General features: G+C 37.5%; 1 protein-coding gene across 1 annotated transcript; it reads right to left on the reverse strand.

Moving 5' to 3' along the window:
- Positions 1 to 6,386: 6,386 nt before the first annotated feature.
- Positions 6,387 to 11,140, reverse strand: LOC110527646 (agouti-signaling protein). The gene is made up of 4 exons (XM_021609055.3): positions 11,036 to 11,140; positions 8,457 to 8,649; positions 8,098 to 8,144; positions 6,387 to 7,545 (listed from the first exon to the last, which is right to left on the reverse strand). The coding sequence occupies exons 2-4, from the start codon at positions 8,611 to 8,613 to the stop codon at positions 7,378 to 7,380; spliced, it is 372 nt and encodes a 123-aa protein (XP_021464730.2). The 5' UTR covers positions 8,614 to 8,649; positions 11,036 to 11,140; the 3' UTR covers positions 6,387 to 7,377.
- Positions 11,141 to 19,112: the final 7,972 nt, after the last annotated feature.

Here is a 19,112-nt window from a genome sequence, read left to right on the forward strand (position 1 = left end):
GTACCTATGATGAAAATTACAGGCCTCATCTTTTTAAGTGGGAGAACTTGCACAATTGGTTTGCTGACTAAATACTTTTTTGCCCCACTGTAAGGGTAATAATCTAAGCCAGATAGGCCTATCACGTACATGACCACATGTCAGTCATAAAAGAGGGTGTTTTGTCCTGCTCCTGCATTCATCACAGTGTTATATAACATACTATTTACAATTAGAATGGAATGATTTGCCTTGTGTGGTAGGAATTGTTGGCTTTGACAGTCTTATTTACGTAGGTGTCATAACCAGCCATAAAATATTGCAATATACTCTATGCCATAACACGTCTAAATACTGTATATGTGTTATGACAATGTTATGACAGGTTACATGGCCATATGTCAGTCATAAAGGAGGGTATTTTGTCCTGCTCCTGCATTCAACCCAGTCATCAGCAACAAAGCATTGGGCTTGGCACGTTTAACATCAATGTGTGTTCAATTACAATTGTAATAAAATGGCCAATTTTAGGAAATGTTATATAACATACATACTTTGACAGTCTTATGTAGATTTCATAACCAGCCATAAAATATTGCAATATATGTCACAACACGTCTAAATATATGTGTCATTACAGTGTTATGACAGGTTATGTCAGCTGTCATGACATATTATGAAATAATTATGACTATGTCAAAACACGTCTTGGATGAGCCCCATTCTGTATGTGAGCTCAGCGTGGCTGCTTTGTAGTTACTATGTAGCCAAGCTGTGTCTGTATGCGCCTATGTGCCAAATGAAAAAGCACAATATATTTATAAACACCTCTGCTTGGATTGGTAAGTAATATCTACAAAATAAACTATTTCTACCATCTTTCAAATATGTATGCTGCCCTACAAAGGCAAAACACAGTACCTACACTTTTGGTCAACAATGATGTTCTGTTTCAGAGATAATGGCATGTGAAATTTGCAGTAACCACAAAATCCAAGTAAAAACCAAGGCAAACAGCAGTAAGTGAAGTTACTGCACTTTGGGTTGTTCCACCATTGTTTTGACTGCAGTTTCCCGCTCTGCCATACAAAGAGCAGTAACTACACAAACAGTGAAACTGAGAAAAATGTGTTGTAGGTAGATAAATTATAATGCATTGATGTATTTCCTTACTATGAAGTTATTTTTTTGCATTTAAACCATGACCACTGATTTGACCTATGACCCAAAAGAATAATAAATTATCATACAAGTTCAAGGAGAATAACAAGTTGGATTAACACAATCAGATTGTAAATACTGCAACAAAGTCCAATATTTTTTTGAAGCATAAACATTCTGTGTGATGAAATATTTCTTACCTTATGGTGAAAAATGCTTGAGGGTTATTAAAATACAACATTCCAAACATGAAAATATAACTACAGTGGGGAGAACAAGTATTTGATACACTGCTGATTTTGCAGGTTTCCCTACTTACAAAGCATGTAGAGGTCTGTAATTTTTATCATAGGTACACTTCAACTGTGAGAGACGGAATATAAAACAAAAATCCAGAAAATCACATTGTATGATTTTTAATTAATTAATTGGCATTTTATTGCAAGAAAGTTGGATTAACACATTTAGATTGTAAATACTGTACTTTGCCTTTGCATTACACATGTAATCGTTTAAGTTCATACAAAGGCACTGTGCAGTATTTGCATATAAGTGGTCAGAGGTCAAATCAGTGGTCATGGTTGATATGCATATAAATGACTTGATAATAAGCTGATTCATCAGTGCATTATCACTTATCTACCTACAACATATCTGGCTGGCTAGCAAAAATACTTTAAAGACACTTTTCTCAGTTTCACTGTTAGCGTAGTAACTGCGTTTGCCTGTGTAGGGCAGTATGCTGCTGATACAAATTCATTAAAAACAAAATGTATTGTGACAGCTCTTCAAACTACTGAGGCAAAAATAGAAAAAGCGGAACGGTCATTTAATGTGCATGCTGACACTTCACTTTTGTTATTCCTCATACTTTTCATGATTATTCTGTTCCTTCATGATTTGCTGTCAAATAGGTAGCCAACTCACTTTCGTTGTTGTTCAAAAGGCCACTAATAAACAGAGTTACTAACAAAAAATTATTGGAAAATAATTTATAGTAGCCTAGTTCAGCAGGCTACAGATTTGTTCAAATGTAAAACCCTTCTATTTTCTCTCATCTTAAAAATACAAGATTCTCAAAGTGGCCTTCAGTAGAATAATTTTTGTTCAAAATGTGTGGTTTTAACTCAATTATGTATGCAGTGCTGTTCTTCGTTTCTAGTCATCAAATTATGCCTACAAAATAACAAAATATGCAGGCTGCGTACAAGTAGCTCACAATTATTTATTTTTTTTGTATGAAGGGGCCTTCATGAAAGAAAAGGTTGGAGACCGCTGCTCAAGCTCAAACTGTTCAAATATGACCCATATTATCAGAGCTACTTAAAAAATAGCTGCAATTTATGGATACAGTGCCTTTGGAAAGTATTCAGACCCCTTGACTTTAAAAAATATATATATATGTTACAGCCTTATTCTAACATTGATTCAATTGTTTTTTCCCCCGCTAATATATCTACACACAAAACCCCATAATGACAAAGAAAAAACAGATTTTCAGAAATGTTTGCTAATTTATAAAAAAATAATAATAAAAAAAAATGAAATATTACATTTACATAAGTATTCAGACCCTTTACTCAGTACTTTTTTGATGCACCTTTGGCAGCAATTTCAGCATTGAGTCTTCTTGGGTATGACGCTACAAGCTTGGCACACCTGTATTTGGGGAGTTTCTCCCATTCTTCTCTGTAGATCCTCTCAAGCTCTGTCAGGTTGGATGGGGAGCGTCGCGGAACAGCTATTTTCAGGTCTCTCCACAGATGTTCGATCGGGTTCTAGTCCGGGCTCTGGCTGGGCCACTCAAAGACATTCCGAGACTTGTCCCGAAGCCACTCCTGCATTGTTTTGGCTATGTGCTTAGGGTCATTGTCCTGTTGGAAAGTGAACCTTTGCCCCAGTCTGAGGTCCTGAGCGCTCTGGAGCAGTTTTTCATCAAGGATCCCTGTGTACTTTGCTCCATTCATCTTTCCCTCGATCCTGACTAGTCTCCCAGTCCCTGCCGATGAAAAACATCCCCACAGCATGATGCTGCCACCACGATGGTGCCAGGTTTCCTCCAGGAATTTCAACCTTGGTTTCATCAGACCATAGAATCTTGTTTCTTATGGTCTGAGGGTCTTTAGGTGCCTTTTGGCAAACTCCAAGTGGGCAGTCATGTGCCTTTTACTGAGGAGTAGCTTCTGTCTTGCCACTCTACCATAAAGGCCTGATTGGTGGAGCGCTGTAGAGATGGTTGTTCTGGAAGGTTCTCCCATCTCCACAGAGGAACTGTAGAGCTCTGTCAAACTGACCATCGGATTCTTGGTCACCTCCCTGACCAAGGCCCTTCTCCCCCAATTGCTCAGTTTGGCCGGGTGGCCAGCTCTAGGAAGAGTCTTGGTGGTTCCAAACTTCTTCCATTTAAGAATGATGGAGGCCACTGTGTTCTTGGGGACCTTCAATGCTGCAGAAATATTTTGGTACCCTTCCCCAGATTCGTGCCTCGACACAATCCAGTCTCATAGCAAAGGGTCTAAAAACTTATGGAAGTAAGGTATTTTTTTTTTTATATATATATACATTTGCAAACACCTGTTTTAGAATAAGGCTGTAACGTAACAAAATGTGGAAAAAGTCAAGGGATCTGAATACATTCCGAAGGCACTGTATAGTTCCCCCAAAAATGTAATTTGATAATGATAATGATAAATTCATAATACGTTTGAAATATTTGTTTTTATGTGAACATAATCAATGCCCAAACTTCAGTGCATAACTCCAGTTAGCATTTTCAAGTTGACACTTCTTGAGTTCAATTCCCCACCAGATAACACCACCATATTGAGAAAGTTAACCGTTCTTGTTCAATGCCCTAACATATTACACTGCCTCTGCTTTATTGAGAAAGATAAATCAAAGTTCACAATTGTACCACATTGTTGTGATCACTTTATTTGTGACAAAAAGACAATACAAATGTAATGCTTTTTCTTAATCTACCAAGTACAACATTCAAATCCTTATTGTGTAAAACCATATTATTCCTCTCATTTTTATGCGTTATCCTGCACACATTCCTAACAATTTGTCCTATCAATCTATAACTGTGAGTGGGCTTGTCAGAAGAGGAGCAATATATTTGCGAGAGTCACAGAGTTGATAGGGTTTCAGACCTGTCAATAAATTATTTGGGGTTGTATTTTCAGGGAAGGAAGTAGATTAGTAATCTAGTCATTAAAACACTTTTCAATATCATTTGTTGTGGCAAAGCCCCCCAAAAATAGATATGGATTCCCCCTTGTTAAGAAACAATGTAGAATTGCATGAAAATTGTTACAAATATCCAAAACATTTTCTGGGGGAGCTCACCCAGAACCCCCACACTCCCAAAGATTTTGCACCCCCCAAAGTCAAGGACCCATACCGATACCTTAAAGAGGCTATACATAAATGTGCCTTTGGTAACCAAGACTTTGCAGGGTCAAAGAAGCTAGCAAGTGTTCTGCAATTGTCCTTATACAATTAATCCGAGGTGACATCCAGAACAATATCAAACAAACATGATGAACTGATGAGAAGTGAAAAATTGTTGTAGCGTGTGGACTTAGTGGGCGCAACACAAGTGCAATAGAAACCAGGCGTCCAGTACTGCTGGAGGGTTACGATTCACAGCCATGATCTTAACAAGCTCAAGAGTTCAAATGTGTTTAAATGTGAAGATAACTACAATTAACATACATCAAGTTACCAAACATGCAGATAGAAATGTATTTAAAAATCTGTGTTTCGATTTTTCATTACAGCGTTAAAATAATAGTGTTAATACAAGCCATTTTGCCAGAGAAAACAAAATACTGTTGGCCAACAGAAAATACCTCGCTGTAAATATTGTACAGTTAAAATAAATATAAAAAAACAGACATTTTGGCTCCTGGAGTGCCTTTGGCAGTTTGTATTTCTGTAAATCACATGCCATACTAATATAGAGCTATAAAACATTTGTATTTCTCCAGTGGTAGTTTAATTGTTTGTGCTATAGGTAAAACCATCAGATGCATGCAATACTAAACTGCTGATCATTCTGAGCTTGTGAACACTAGCAGCATCAATATATGAAAACCAGGTAGGGGAACACAATTTGTACCTCTTTTAAAGTGCTTGCCACATTTTATCAAAGAACCAGACAATTGGGCCCCTGGACTTGAAAACTATTCAAGACTGGAAATCCTACACACTGCCACATGTACAGCACTGTCATGATGTGGTTCGTTGCACCAATTAGGTGCCTTTTGAATAGTGTAACTTGGTGAAATAACATTTTATTTAACCTAATTTTAACATTCTTCCATAAAGAGGACATGCTCAACTTAATGAAAATAAATTCCCATCTCAAGAGGTTAAATAAAAAAAAATGGCCATAGTAAGTGCCAAATAAAGTAACAGGGTTGACCATAACAGGGTTGACAACTTAATCTTAAATCAAACATAAATCCTCTTGTGGCAGGATTGTGTGCTACGAGGGGCAATTGAATGCAAGCTTCACAAAAATATTGAAATAGTTCAAACATTTCTAGCCTGTCTATCTTTAACCCTACCTACATGTATAAATTACCTCGACTAACGTGTACCCCGGCACATTGACACGGTACCGGTACCCCCTGCATATAGCCTCATTATTGTTATTTTATTGTGTTATTTTTTACTCTAGTTTATTTAGTAACTATTTTCTTAACACTATTTTCTTAACTGCATTGTTGGTTAAGGGGTTGTAAGTAAGCATTTCACGGTAAGGTCTACCTGTTGTATTCGGCGCAAAATCTGATTTGATCTATGGGTAACAGGGTTGACGTGTTATGCTCAACCTGCTCGGTTTTCCACCACAAAACACCAGAAAATGGCCAAAAAGAGTCGGACCAGCTCCTTTGCCTTTACACTTTGATTTGAATATTAGATGGTTAATGTCTCTTTAGATAAAATATTTTTTCAATAGGAATAGTTTCACCATATTAAAACAAGAGTTCAGTTCACCTAACTGGGTTGACCTTAAAATGAGGGACAGGTTTTTTTTTTCTCCTTAAAATGAATAATTAATAACATGAAATGAATAATAATCTTCAGAAATGACTTTGTAATTGTAAAGCCTTTGTTGCTTTGACAAAGGCTTTACCATGATGGTGAACACTTGGAGAAAATGGCGTTGAGTGGATTAAAATCTTCCTAGAATTCACAGAGGATGCACAGAGGGACATATCAAAATGCTGAAGTTTGGCACTTTAGCAAGTCTTTATTTATATAAAAAAAGTTGATTCATTAAATGTTCCATGTTCTCTATGAAATGGCACATCATTTAATATAACAGGCTTTTAAAATGCAATATTTTTGCACAATTCCTACTTAAAATAGGCAAAAAGCACTCATTTCATGAAAAGACTTGCGTGCTGCTTCATGTACACACACTCCCTTATGTGTTTATTTGGACAGTGAAGCGAAATCTTTTAACTTGGGTCTATACTCCAGCATTTTGGATTTGAGTTCAAATGTTTCATTTGAGGCGACAGTACACAATATTACCTTTTTTTGTGGTTATTTTCATAGATATCTGTTTTACCATTTAGAAATGAAAGCACTTTATGCATCTAGTCCCCCCATTTGAAGTTGTCATTGTGTAAGTATTTGGACAAATTCACTTATAGTGTATTAAAGTAGTCAAAAGTTTAGTATTTAGTCCCAAATTCCAACACACAATGACTACATCATGCTTGTGACCCTAGAAACTTGTTTTGGATTATGTTGTGCCCAATAAAAATGAATGGTAAATAATGTAATGTGCCATTTTGGAGTCACTTTTATTGTAAATAAGAATATAATATTTTTCTCATTGCTTCAACATTATTGTGAATCCTACCATGATTACGGATAATCATGAATGAATCGTGATCAATGATGAGTGAGAAAGTAACAGAGGCAGAAAGATCATATCCCCAAAACATGCTAACCTCTCACTATTACCAATAACAGAGGTTAGCCTTTTTTGGCGTGTATGATACTTATGCCTCTGAAACTTTCACACACCCCATTATTCATGATTCATTCACGATTATCCATAATCATAATTATCCATAATCATGGTAGCATCCACATGAATATAGAAGTGTTCAGAAACATAGAAGTGTTCAGAAACATATTATATTCTTATTTATAACAAAAGTGACATTTACTCTCCTTGTGAATATGCCAATATCCTCTGTTATGTCTTCAACACTGCGGGTTACCCATTCGACAATAGCACACAGTCTTGAAGAGGCGGCAGTGGCAGAAAGCGCAGTGCTCACAACACACATTATCGGGGGTTTTGCAGCTTCCCCACAATGGCACGCAGTTGGGGGGAGGAGGTGGACGCTTGTTTTTGACGTTGAATTTGTTCTGCGGAAGAAGGTTGACGATTTAGCCTCGGCCTGCACACTATGGGTACACCAATTAACATTAATAAATGCTATAGTTAACTAATTATGAATGACATACAGCACTTTATAAAGCCTTACTAAGGGTACTCCTTAGCAAAGGGAGAAAAGTTGCCAACAAAACAAGCCATTTGAAGCCATTTTCACCTCTTTATATGTGTCATCATGTGTCATCATGTCTTTAGTAATAGTCTTGTCAATATAAGAATATAAATTGCTTTGTAAATGCATTAATTAATGATGTATGAATTAATGTTAACTCCTGCATTTACTCATGTTAATTAATGTACCCTAGTACCCACATGTTAATAAAAGTGTTACCACTTCACTCTCATACTTATCATCATGGTGCCTGCATATGCGCTGAAATGTTTTTTCATTCAATATGTCTCAATAAACCTTTTTACACTATTGGCTATGTGTATTTTAAACTTTAAATATGTCCACTAACTTAACAATATGATACAAACATGAATAATGTAGGCTAGACACTTATTTTCACAGCATAGTTTACCTTTCTTGGTTTCTTGTTTTTTTTCTTCTTTGCGGTTTTGGGTAACTCTGAAAAATAAATAGATTTGACATGTGTTTAAGGTATATAAATATGTCTATTACATCTATTTTTATTTGGTATATAATGTAGCAGCTTATCAAGATTGGTGTTACAGTCATATTGTCGGTTTGGGTTTTGAAGTCAACCTTGGAATACTTAAATATGCCTGAGCAAAATGTATCCTGTAATAACAACAACAAAATGACACAATATAGCAGCGCATATCAAGGAATGCAGAGATAGTTTTTCTAGAAAACATCTAGCAACCTTTTTTTTTATTCCAAATACTGATTATATGCCAAACCTAAGGATTAACTGACCTACAATGACGATGGGTGGTGCATCTGACAGGCTCCCATGCTGTAGAACCGAGGAAGAAGACTTATTGGTGTAGAGCTTTTCCTCCAGTATCATGTGTGAGTACACTATAAGAAACCAGGTGGAGCTTAGACAGCTCAGGAGAAACAGGGAATTCATCACAGTGCTTTTCTGTCAGCAAGGTGGGCCTGAGGACTGTAGTGAGGACAGAGTGTTAGAAGACTATAAGAGCCCATTGTGACTGTATTGTGGTTGCACACATAGTCATAACAGATATGGAATTTGAATGTCACATAATTTACACAGCAGTTCAAGATTGTTATTGTATAGAAACTGAACTATACTTGGCACAAAACTGACTACTCTAGCACATGCACAGCAAAACCATGCAATAAGATTCACATCTAATAATATCCAGTACAAACATTTATAAAAAATAATCAAATAATTTATAAGGATATTTGATTTTATTTATTTATTTTTATTTAACCTTTATTTAACTAGGCAAGTCAGTTAAGAACAAATTATTATTTACAATGACGGCCTACCAAACGGAAAAAGGCCTGCAGGGAAGGGGGCTGGGATTAAAAATAAAATATAAATATAGGACAAAGACAAGAGAGGTAACACAACACTACATAAAGAGAGACCTAAGACAACAACATAGCAAGGCAGCAGCACATGACAACACAGCATGGTAGCAACACAACATAACAACATGGTAGCAACACAACATGGTAGCAGCACAAAACATGGTACAAACATTATTGGGCACAGACAACAGCACAAAGGGCAAGAAGGTAGAAACAACAATACATCACACAAAGCAGCCAAAAACGGTCAATAAGTGTGAATATAGCCTACAAACAAATGTCATGGTCAAACCAACTTAGTTTTCTTGCTATTATTCCACTCAGAACATATCCACTTCTTATATAAAGCTTTACATTGATGTTTAAAGATAGATATCTAGACCTACTCTGTAATTGTATCCAACATGCAGTTGCTAAAACAGTGCAACAACGGGAACATTTTGAAAACAATCTCAGGTCTTTGATTGTTTTGACTGTACAGCATGTCCTCAGCATAACTTCACTGTACGGTTTCTTTCAGCTTGGATGAAGCTTTCTGTGGGAGCCTCTGCCTAGTCAAGCAGAGCTGCTTCTTATTTATAAAATTAGATGAAAACTGTATGCATGGAAGTCGTCTCCATAATAGTCTTCAAATAGACAACTAGGGGCTGTTTCCTGGACACAGACTAAGCCTAGTCCTGGACTGAATATCCAACTCAATGAAGAATCTGTCCGGGAAACCACCCCTTAAAGTGTCTCTAAAAATGTGTAGAGCTAGAATAAATTGTTTCATGATTGAAAATCTGTATGAATTCCTCTAAATGTCTCTAGTTTAGTTTATATATATATATATATATATATATATATATATATATATATATATATATATATATATATATATATATATATATATGAAATCGTAATACCTAGTTATAATGAAATTTACAACAAGAATGTGAGGTGAACCATTACAGGAAATTTATGGAAATACATTTAATACTGGCAGCTTGTTTGCAAATACAATAACTATAACCACATTTTTGTTAGGATGACATGGTGGATTTTCACCCTGTGTGGGTAGGATTTTCAGTCTAATATTATGGAGGGAATATTCAAAGTATATTCCAAAATGTAATACTTATACATAAATCAAAACAAAGCTGACTATCTAACATAAATTAATCTAGAAGGGAGGTACTTTTTAAATACCTTCTATGAATTGTATTGCCATTAACTTTAAGAAAATATAGCATGGACAAAATATGTTAACTTACTATATGTCCAAGTGTAAGTAATGTGCTCAATTTAAGATGTTTAAGATGTTTGTTGGTTGATATTATCTTTACTCCACAAATAATTTTAATTGTTTGCCCATATTTTTTTCTTTATTTAATTCTTAATTGAACCTTTATTTAACTAGGCATATGCTGGGTTACTGAGATAGATCTTTAAAAATATGCTAAACAAAACTATGTTAATCAGGATTTAATTGAATGTAATGTTATTGCTACTGTTATAATGCATGTATTGATTTGGGTAACTTTTAAAAGAAAGTAACACATGCAAAGCCTTTTGCTTTGTATAAGCGTAATAATCCAATGCGTAGATGGCTTCCACCCTACAAATTATTATTTTTTTTAATCCATTCATAATGTGTTGAAAACTTTTGAAGAGATGTCTTTATTTCAGAGATGTATTAGCATTATTTATGGAGCAGTATTAATTTGACAAAAGTGCTGAGTTGGTTCGGTGTCACATGTCAATGCAACATCTACTCATTTCGCAGTCAGTATCCACTCTAGTTTTATTCGTCCCATTAAATATGAACGTTTTTGCTTTTGTATGTCCACCTAAATAAAGTCAATTCTCTTTCAGAGACTGATCTTCAGCCTCTAAAAAAAGTAGAGACACTGTGCAGTTTCAGTTTTCACCAAAATGTTTTGCTGGTTGATTTGTCTTCCACAGCCTTCAAAGATGGAAAAGCTATTAAAGCTTCCAGACTTACTTACCCTCTGTAGTTTCTGATTGTCAGGATCAACGTTTATCTCCCCCTTTTTCCTGCAAGCTTCAAAGCTGCTCCTCACTTGTTGCCTGCTAATCGACAGAGAAATATCAACCAGATCATGTGGTCGGGCAATGTTTAAGATATGGAATCAGGCAGGGGCGGATCCACATCTTTAGAAAAAAGTCTAAAAGAAGTCCACCAAGCAGGCCAGCCCTTTTGGGACGATGCATGGCTACGCGCTGAAGAGCAGTGAAAATCCATTGTCCTCATTCGAAGGAACCTTTGGGAATACTGGGCCATGATTTTACATATGTGCCGGAGGAGTTGCAGGATCTGACGTTTACAACTGCAGGTTATGACCTTATGGGGACGCCTGGGCTTCATTATGTAAAACCTTGTGAGGAGTCACATAATGAACATAATGAGTGGCCACACAAAGCTAATCCTATGTTTTCCTGTGAAATAATAATATGATCAAACTGTATTTACCCACTAAACGTACCCCCAGAGGTACAAATGGTAAAGTTGTATTTACCCACCAAATGTACCCCCAGAGGTACAAATGGTAAAGTTACTGATAGGCCTCAAAATCATGCTATTTCCATTTAACATGCATCATATTCTGCATCCTATTCTACAGTACATGGAAAAAACCTTGCATTTGGTTTTCATTTACAGACATTTGAATTGTTTTATGTTGCTTGTACCCTGCAGATGATGCAAAAAAGGTGGTGCCAAGAGCCTTTGCTAAAGAAAGACATTTGCTATACTGTACCTAAAATAATCAACATTGGCAAAAAGCACCATAGAAAACTGTTAAATGAGTTCTGGACATCCTCACAATGCTAAGCCAAGTAAAGTGTGCAACAGAGTATCACACAATCCCAGTCAATTATTTGTACCAGCCTATTTAATAGGCCCTAAATCCTGGTTGAAAGAGTTACAGAGGGTATTTTGGCATCAGGAAGTCTTTAACCCAAGGGTGTCAAACATACGGCCCACAAAATCCAGCCCACGTGTAGTTTGAGTAAACCTCAATTTATTTTAAAATGACTAAAACCAAATCGAAACTGTGTAGAAATTATAATGGATCTAGTACATTTATACAGTTTATTGACTGTGTCCAACTTGCTAATGATCACCGAAATTTAAGCTAGACAGTCAGAGACAAGGCCTGCTTACCACAGGTACGGGTACGCAGGGCACAAGCCCCGAGGTCCCCGACCTCCATGAGGCCACCAAACCCCCAAAATATTATATGATAGCAATATCTGTAGAATCACAGGAAATTATACTGAACAACAATATAAACGCTACATGCAAGAATTGCAATGATTTTACTGAGTTACAGTTTATATATGGAAATCAGTCAATTTAAATAAATGAATTAGGCCCTAATCTATAGATTTCACATGACCTGGCAGTATCGCAGCATAGGCACACCCACTTGGGAGCCAGGTCCAGCCAATCAGAATGAGTTTTTCCCCACAACAGGGCTTAATTACAGACAGAAATACTCCTCAGTTTCATCAGCTGTCTCGGTGGCTGGTCTCAGACGATCCTACAGGTAAAGAAGCCGAATGTAGAAGTTCTGGGCTTGTGTCGTTACACATGGTCTGAGGTTGTGAGGCCGGTTGGACGTACTGCCAAATTCTCTACATTTTGGAGGTGGCTCATGGTAGAGAAATTAACATTCAAATGATCTGGCAACAGTTCTGGTGTACATTCCTGCAATCAGCATGCCAATTGCACACTCCCTCAAAACCTGAGTGTGTGGCGTTGTGTGTGGCGTTGTGTTGTGTGACAAAACTGCACATTTTAGAGTGGCTTTTTATTGTCCCCAGGACAAGGTGCAACCGTGTAATGATCATGCTGTTTAATCAGCTTTTTGATATGCCATGCCTGTAAGGTGGATGGATGATCTTGATTTAGGATAAATATTCACAACAGGGATGTAAACAAATTTGTGCAATAAAGTTGAGAGAAATATGCTTTTGTGCGTATGGAACCTTTCTGGGATATTTTATTTCAACTCATGAAACATGGGACCAACACTTTACATGTTATTTTATATTTTTGTTCAGTACAGCTTTAAAACAGCAACATTTCCCCTCAGTCTCATGGCAAAATGTGAACAAAATCTTGAGATTAGCAAAAAAACAGCAAAGCCTCATGGCAAAAAGTGTACACTTGCAGGAAATTAGCTTCAAAATTACGACATTTTATCTAAGCCTTATGACAAAGTGTAAATAGAAATATAAAACTTACTGGGCCCCAGTGGTAGTCCGGCCCCAGTCAGGGAGTAACGATGTACAGTACTTCTCTATCCATTCTGCAAATTTTGACTGCGATGAAATATCAGTGCAGCCCTCCGGACCTCATTGAATACCGAATGCGGCCCCCAAATACTCAATGAGGGGCAAAATGAGTTTCACCCCTGCTTTAACCTCAGAGAAACCTAATAACTTCACGGATCCAAGCCCACAACTAAGCTAAGTTAGCTATAGCTTTACACAATGCCAATTGAATGGCCATCCAGTGTCCTAACTAACACAGCTGAGTGGTACAGGTAAATCAATGGAGACCCCCTGCCTCTTCTCTCCACTGATGGAAAAAGGAGAGTTTCATGCTCAAACAACTGGCGTAGAGGTATCATGTTAAGTAATTGAATGATGCATCAGAAGTAGAGGTGTGACACTCTCCATTATATAAAAATATGTCAATATATAAAATAAAAAAAGCCATATAGTGATAAATGATCATGTATTGAACATTTTCCGAGAGACGATTGTAAGTAAAAATCCAATACTCTGTAAACATGCTCACTGAGGTGTAAACAACAGGATATCACTTTGAGGTTGGACCCCACACACTCCAAGGGCAGCAAGCCATGATAAATGGTTTTATGCTGATATAAAGTCATGAGGGAAAATGCCAATGAGGCATTGATTGACTCTGGTTTTCCCATCTCTTTTCCACCGGTTTAGCCTCCTCGTCAATAACAACTTATGTGAAAGTATTGAATTTAACCAAGGAAATAAGCAACACTTTTCTGTTGCAGTTGTGTCAAGGCTTGCCATGGTCGAACATGACTGACTTGAGCTGTCTCGAGCAATCAAGGAGACCCACGTGCTCTGCATCGGCATCATAGTGGACAAGAATGAATAGCAGAGTTGCCAGCAGTAGGACAATGTACAATGGCACCAAGGCTTGTTATGTAAACATACAAGTGTTCTTAAGTTTCTTTTGCACAGATGCCAAATGCTGTTATTCACAGACCATCACAAACTCTGCTCTGAGCATCATGGCCAGCAGCTGCAATTTGGTTAATGTGAAATTGACCTAAATCCATTCCAGAACCGGCAGTAAATTTAAAAGCCCAATTAAGTTGCCTTTGAGTTTTTTTCCAAGGCTTTCAAAATCAAAATAAATCTGTGAGTGTAATCTGTGCATGCCTTTGTCCTGGCGAATGTGTGCCTGTTTCTGTGTGCTCTCGTGTGTATGTGTGTGTGTGTGTGTGTGTGTGTGTGTGTTTCAGGGAAATAATATATGCAGTAGTTAAAAGAAAAGAACATTAATAAAGACCTTACTAATAGGCTTACTCCAGGGGCATATTTTCTTAGCTCTCAAAAGTCACCCTGCACTGCCTTTTCTATCAATCTGCAATATGTAACTTTTTGTGCAACCTGACCAAATTCACAAAGAAGTGTGACTTATCAATCTTTCATTCTCATTGAACACTATTCAAGGAGGCATTAGATATGTTCTATGTGCTTCCTGTTCTAAAATTTTGTTTTTGCATTTTTTACTTTCAGTTTTGTACACCACCTTCAAACAGCTGAAAATACAATATGTTTGGTTATGGAAAATATATCTCACAGAGGTTTCGATGGTACAATGATTCTCTACACTATACTTCCTTGTTTTGTCACATCATCTGAATTTACGAACTATTAGAATTTTAGCAATCTGGAGCATTTTCTGCATAGAGATTTCTGCATAGTGCATCTTTAAGGATAGTTTATATGCAATTGTTTGAGCTCGAAGACCATTGCTCTCTGGGCTGGATTATTTTCTTCCACAAAAAATGTGCTTCTTGGAAAGCTAATGATCCATTTAGAAGAATGACAATTGACTCTACTATAGCCTGGAAATATAGACAATAGCAAAACATAATTCTTGATAATTGTCAGATTAATTGAGGGGCTCAAATTAAGAAATTGTTTTGAAATATTTCCATCAATTCCCTGCTGGTTTCTCTGTTTTTGAACAATCAATGTAGGATGGAGTGTTGATTTCATGTTGTTTGTTTCTTGCCGTGTTTATGTAGGCCTTGTAGGCCGAACGAACTACAAAAATCTCTGAAACTGGAAACACTTATATCCCTCACTAGCTTTAAGCACCAGCTGTCAGAGCAGTTTACAGATTACTGCACCTGTAGATAGCCAATCAATAATTTAGCCCAAACAACTACCTCTTTCCCTACTTTATTTATTTATTTTGCTCCTTTGCACCCCATTATTTATGTCTCTACTTTACACATTCTTCCACTGCAAATCTACCATTCCAGTGTTTTACTTGCTATATTGTATTTACTTCGCCACCATGGCCTTTTTTTTTTTTTTTTGCCTTTACCTCCCTTATCTCACCTCATTTGCTCACATTGTCTATAGTCTTATTTCTCTACTCTATTATTGACTGTATGTTTGTTTTACTCCATGTGTAACTCTGTGTTGTTGTATGTGTCAAACTGCTTTGCTTTATCTTGGCCAGGTCGCAATTGTAAATGAGAACTTGTTCTCAACTTGCCTACCTGGTTAAATAAATGTGAAATAAATCAAATAAAAAATAAATAACTTGTGAGCTATGGAAAGAATTTACTCTTGAAGGACCAATCAACATAATCAATCAATCCCCAGGTTGTTGCTGTAAATGAGAATGTGTTCTCAGTCAACTTACCTGGTAAAATAAAGGTTAAAAGTAACAACAACAACAAACAATCAACAAATCAGTTAATAAAAACATATAATGAAAGTTAGAGCTGCATGGAACTGTCTTTATCTACCGTTAACCCAACTATTGCCCAACTCTTGCAGTATAAATTCCATAATTTATAACTTAAATATGAGATGGTTCCTTACTCTGAATGTAGTCTATTCACCAGGAGAAACTGTAAACCATGGTTTAGATTTCTTTAAACAAATACTACAAACTTCACCTAACGTTTAGCTACCGCGAGCTAAAAAGCAATGGGAGTAACTGTGCAGATTTGAACATGTCACATCAACTGAAATCAACTCAACAACTGGCTTTGACATTACCTATAGGAACGTGATTTGGTCAAACAGTTTGAACATGTCAAATCAACTGAAATCAACTCAACAACTGGCTTTGACATTACCTATAGGAACGTGATTTGGTCAAACAGTTTGAACATGTCAAATCAACTGAAATCAACTCAACAACTGGCTTTGACATTACCTATAGGAACGTGATTTGGTCAAACAGTTTGAACATTGCAAAGTTGCACCATCAGTCCCATTGATTTGTAGTTAACATTGGCTAAAACTGAATTTTGTATCTTAGTGGCCGTTTAACAAACCATGGTTTAAAGTTTATCTTGGCTCATAGATTACTTTCAGGGTAAGAAAAATACCAAACTTACCCTTTAAGTCTTGCACTTACAGAATTGCATTGAAACAGAGACACATATTGCATAAAGTGTGTATTATTTCAGTGAGCCTTTTCTTAATTGATCAAATATAAGCTCCATATTTTATTCAGTTGTCTAATGGTACTGCTAACATCTTAACATTGTTGGTGTCATTAATGACATGGTGGTGTTGACACACTATAATTCACTATATGGCAGTCCGCAGTGACAATCAGTCGTCTAGCAAACTAAAGGTCGTCTCACAGTCAAATTATTTCCTCATGACACTTCCACCTCTGTTCTTTGATGATGATCCTCAGCTAAGATAGAAATATTGCCCTGTGACAGCAAAGCTGGTTCCAGTTTTCTTTATAATGATCCACAGCTTAAAGAAATTCTATAAAGCACATGGAACTTTATATATGTGTTTTTGAAAGACACCACCACATTTTGCCAGATAGTTTACTTGTCCGAACGCATACTAGCAGTTGAGGTTGAAATATACATGTGTTCTCTCAAGGGATTGCAAATATCTGCTGCCTTAAATTAACTGACAAAAAACTTTCATACATGTTGCATATGTTTCCATTTTAAGGTAATAGGTGATGGCCATTATGTAGTTTTGTAGATAAAGGGAGGAAAAATGTAGTCCAAAGTTTTGGAAATATTGATTTCAAACCTACTTTAGAGATACTGTAAGCAAGAAAGATTATATTCATCGCAATGGATTGTTCCTTTCAATGTTACGCCTATGTGCTTCTATTACTTATTTGTTTCTTTTGCGTATTTGTCCTTGACAAATAGAACACAGTACACAAAAGAATAAAGCTTGTTTTCTGGTTTGCATGCATCAATCATTGGAGCAGAGTTGGTTATCTTGGTTCAAGGACATTCCCACAGACATCCATGTCCTACTTTGAGACAAGGCACAAACAATTCAAAGTCTGTATGCCGATGCATGTTTGTGTACCGTAAGTAGAAACAGATGAGCAGCTTGACAGCTCACTGTGGTCTACAGATAAAATGACGGAAGTATTGTCACTTGAAGCACCACATAGTAGGAACGGTAGATATGGCTACATTTGGCTGTGTCTACACAGGCAGCCCAATTGTGATCTGTTTTTATGATAGAGCGCTTTTATGGATGTATCTAGATCCAGGCTGAATCACAACTGGCCGTGATTGTGCGCCGCCCTATGGGACTCCCAATCGGCCCAGCGTCGTCAGGGTTTGGCTGGTGTAGGCCTTCGTTGTAAATAAGAATTTGTTTTTAACTGACTTGCCTAGTTAAATAAAGGTTAAATAAATAAGAAAAATATCAAACTATGTTTCTATGATGTGCAAGCCAATTTTATAACATAGAGAACATGTCTGATACTGTCATGTTCTGACCTTAGTTCCTTTATTATGTCTTTGTGTTAGTTTGGTCAGGGCGTGAGTTGGGGTGGGTAGTCTATGTTCTTTTTTCTATGTTGTGTTTATGTGTTTGGCCTGGTATGGTTCTCAATCAGAGGCAGGTGTCGTTCGTTGTCTCTGATTGAGAACCATACTAAGGCAGCCTGTTTTTCCCACTTGAGTTGTGGGTGATTGTTTTCTGTTTTCTGTGTCTTCACAATACAGAACTGTTTCATTTTCGTTTCGTTATTTCACATTGTTATTTTCGTGTTCTTTTCATAAAAAATGACGGACACTTACCACGCTGCACATTGGTCTGATCTGTCATACTCCTCGTCAGAGCAAGACAAATTTCGTTACAGAATCACCCACCACCAAAGGACCAAGCAGCGTGGTGAGGAGCAGCAGAGCTATCTGGAGAAATGGACATGGGAGGAGATACTGGAAGGCAAGGGACCCTGGGCACAGGCTGGGGAGTATCTCAGTCCACAGGAGGAACTGGAGGCAGCTAAGGCTGAGCGGAAACACTATGAGGAGTTGGCACGGCTGGCAAGGAAGCCCGAGAGGCAGCCCCCAAAATTTCTTGGGGGGAGGCACACGGGGAGTGTGGCAGAGTCAGGAGTCAGACCTGAGCCAACTCCCCGTGCTTATCGTAAGGAGCCAGAGCCGCGAAATTGGAGGTGAGTGACGGAAGCAGAGACAGTTAATGGGGAGATTGGAGGAGAGAGTAATGAGGGAGTTTCTGTGTTGGTGCATGAGGCACGACATCCGCCCGACGGAGCGTGTCTGGGATTTGATGTCACCTGAGTCAGCTCTCCATACTCGTCCTGAGGTGCATGCTAACCGTCTGCCAGCCCCATTCACCAGGCCTCCTGTGCGCCTCCCTAGCCCTGCACGTCCTGTGCCAGCTCGACGCTACAGTTCTCCAAGACGTGCTTACCATGGCGGGAATCGTACTGGTCAGACACCGTGCGCTCCACCACATAACACGGTGCCTGACCAGTACGATTCCCGCCATGGTAAGCACGTCTTG

Source organism: Oncorhynchus mykiss, chromosome 7, assembly GCF_057628025.1.
Source record: "Oncorhynchus mykiss isolate SJ-2025 chromosome 7, ASM5762802v1, whole genome shotgun sequence".
NCBI lineage: Eukaryota > Metazoa > Chordata > Actinopteri > Salmoniformes > Salmonidae > Oncorhynchus > Oncorhynchus mykiss.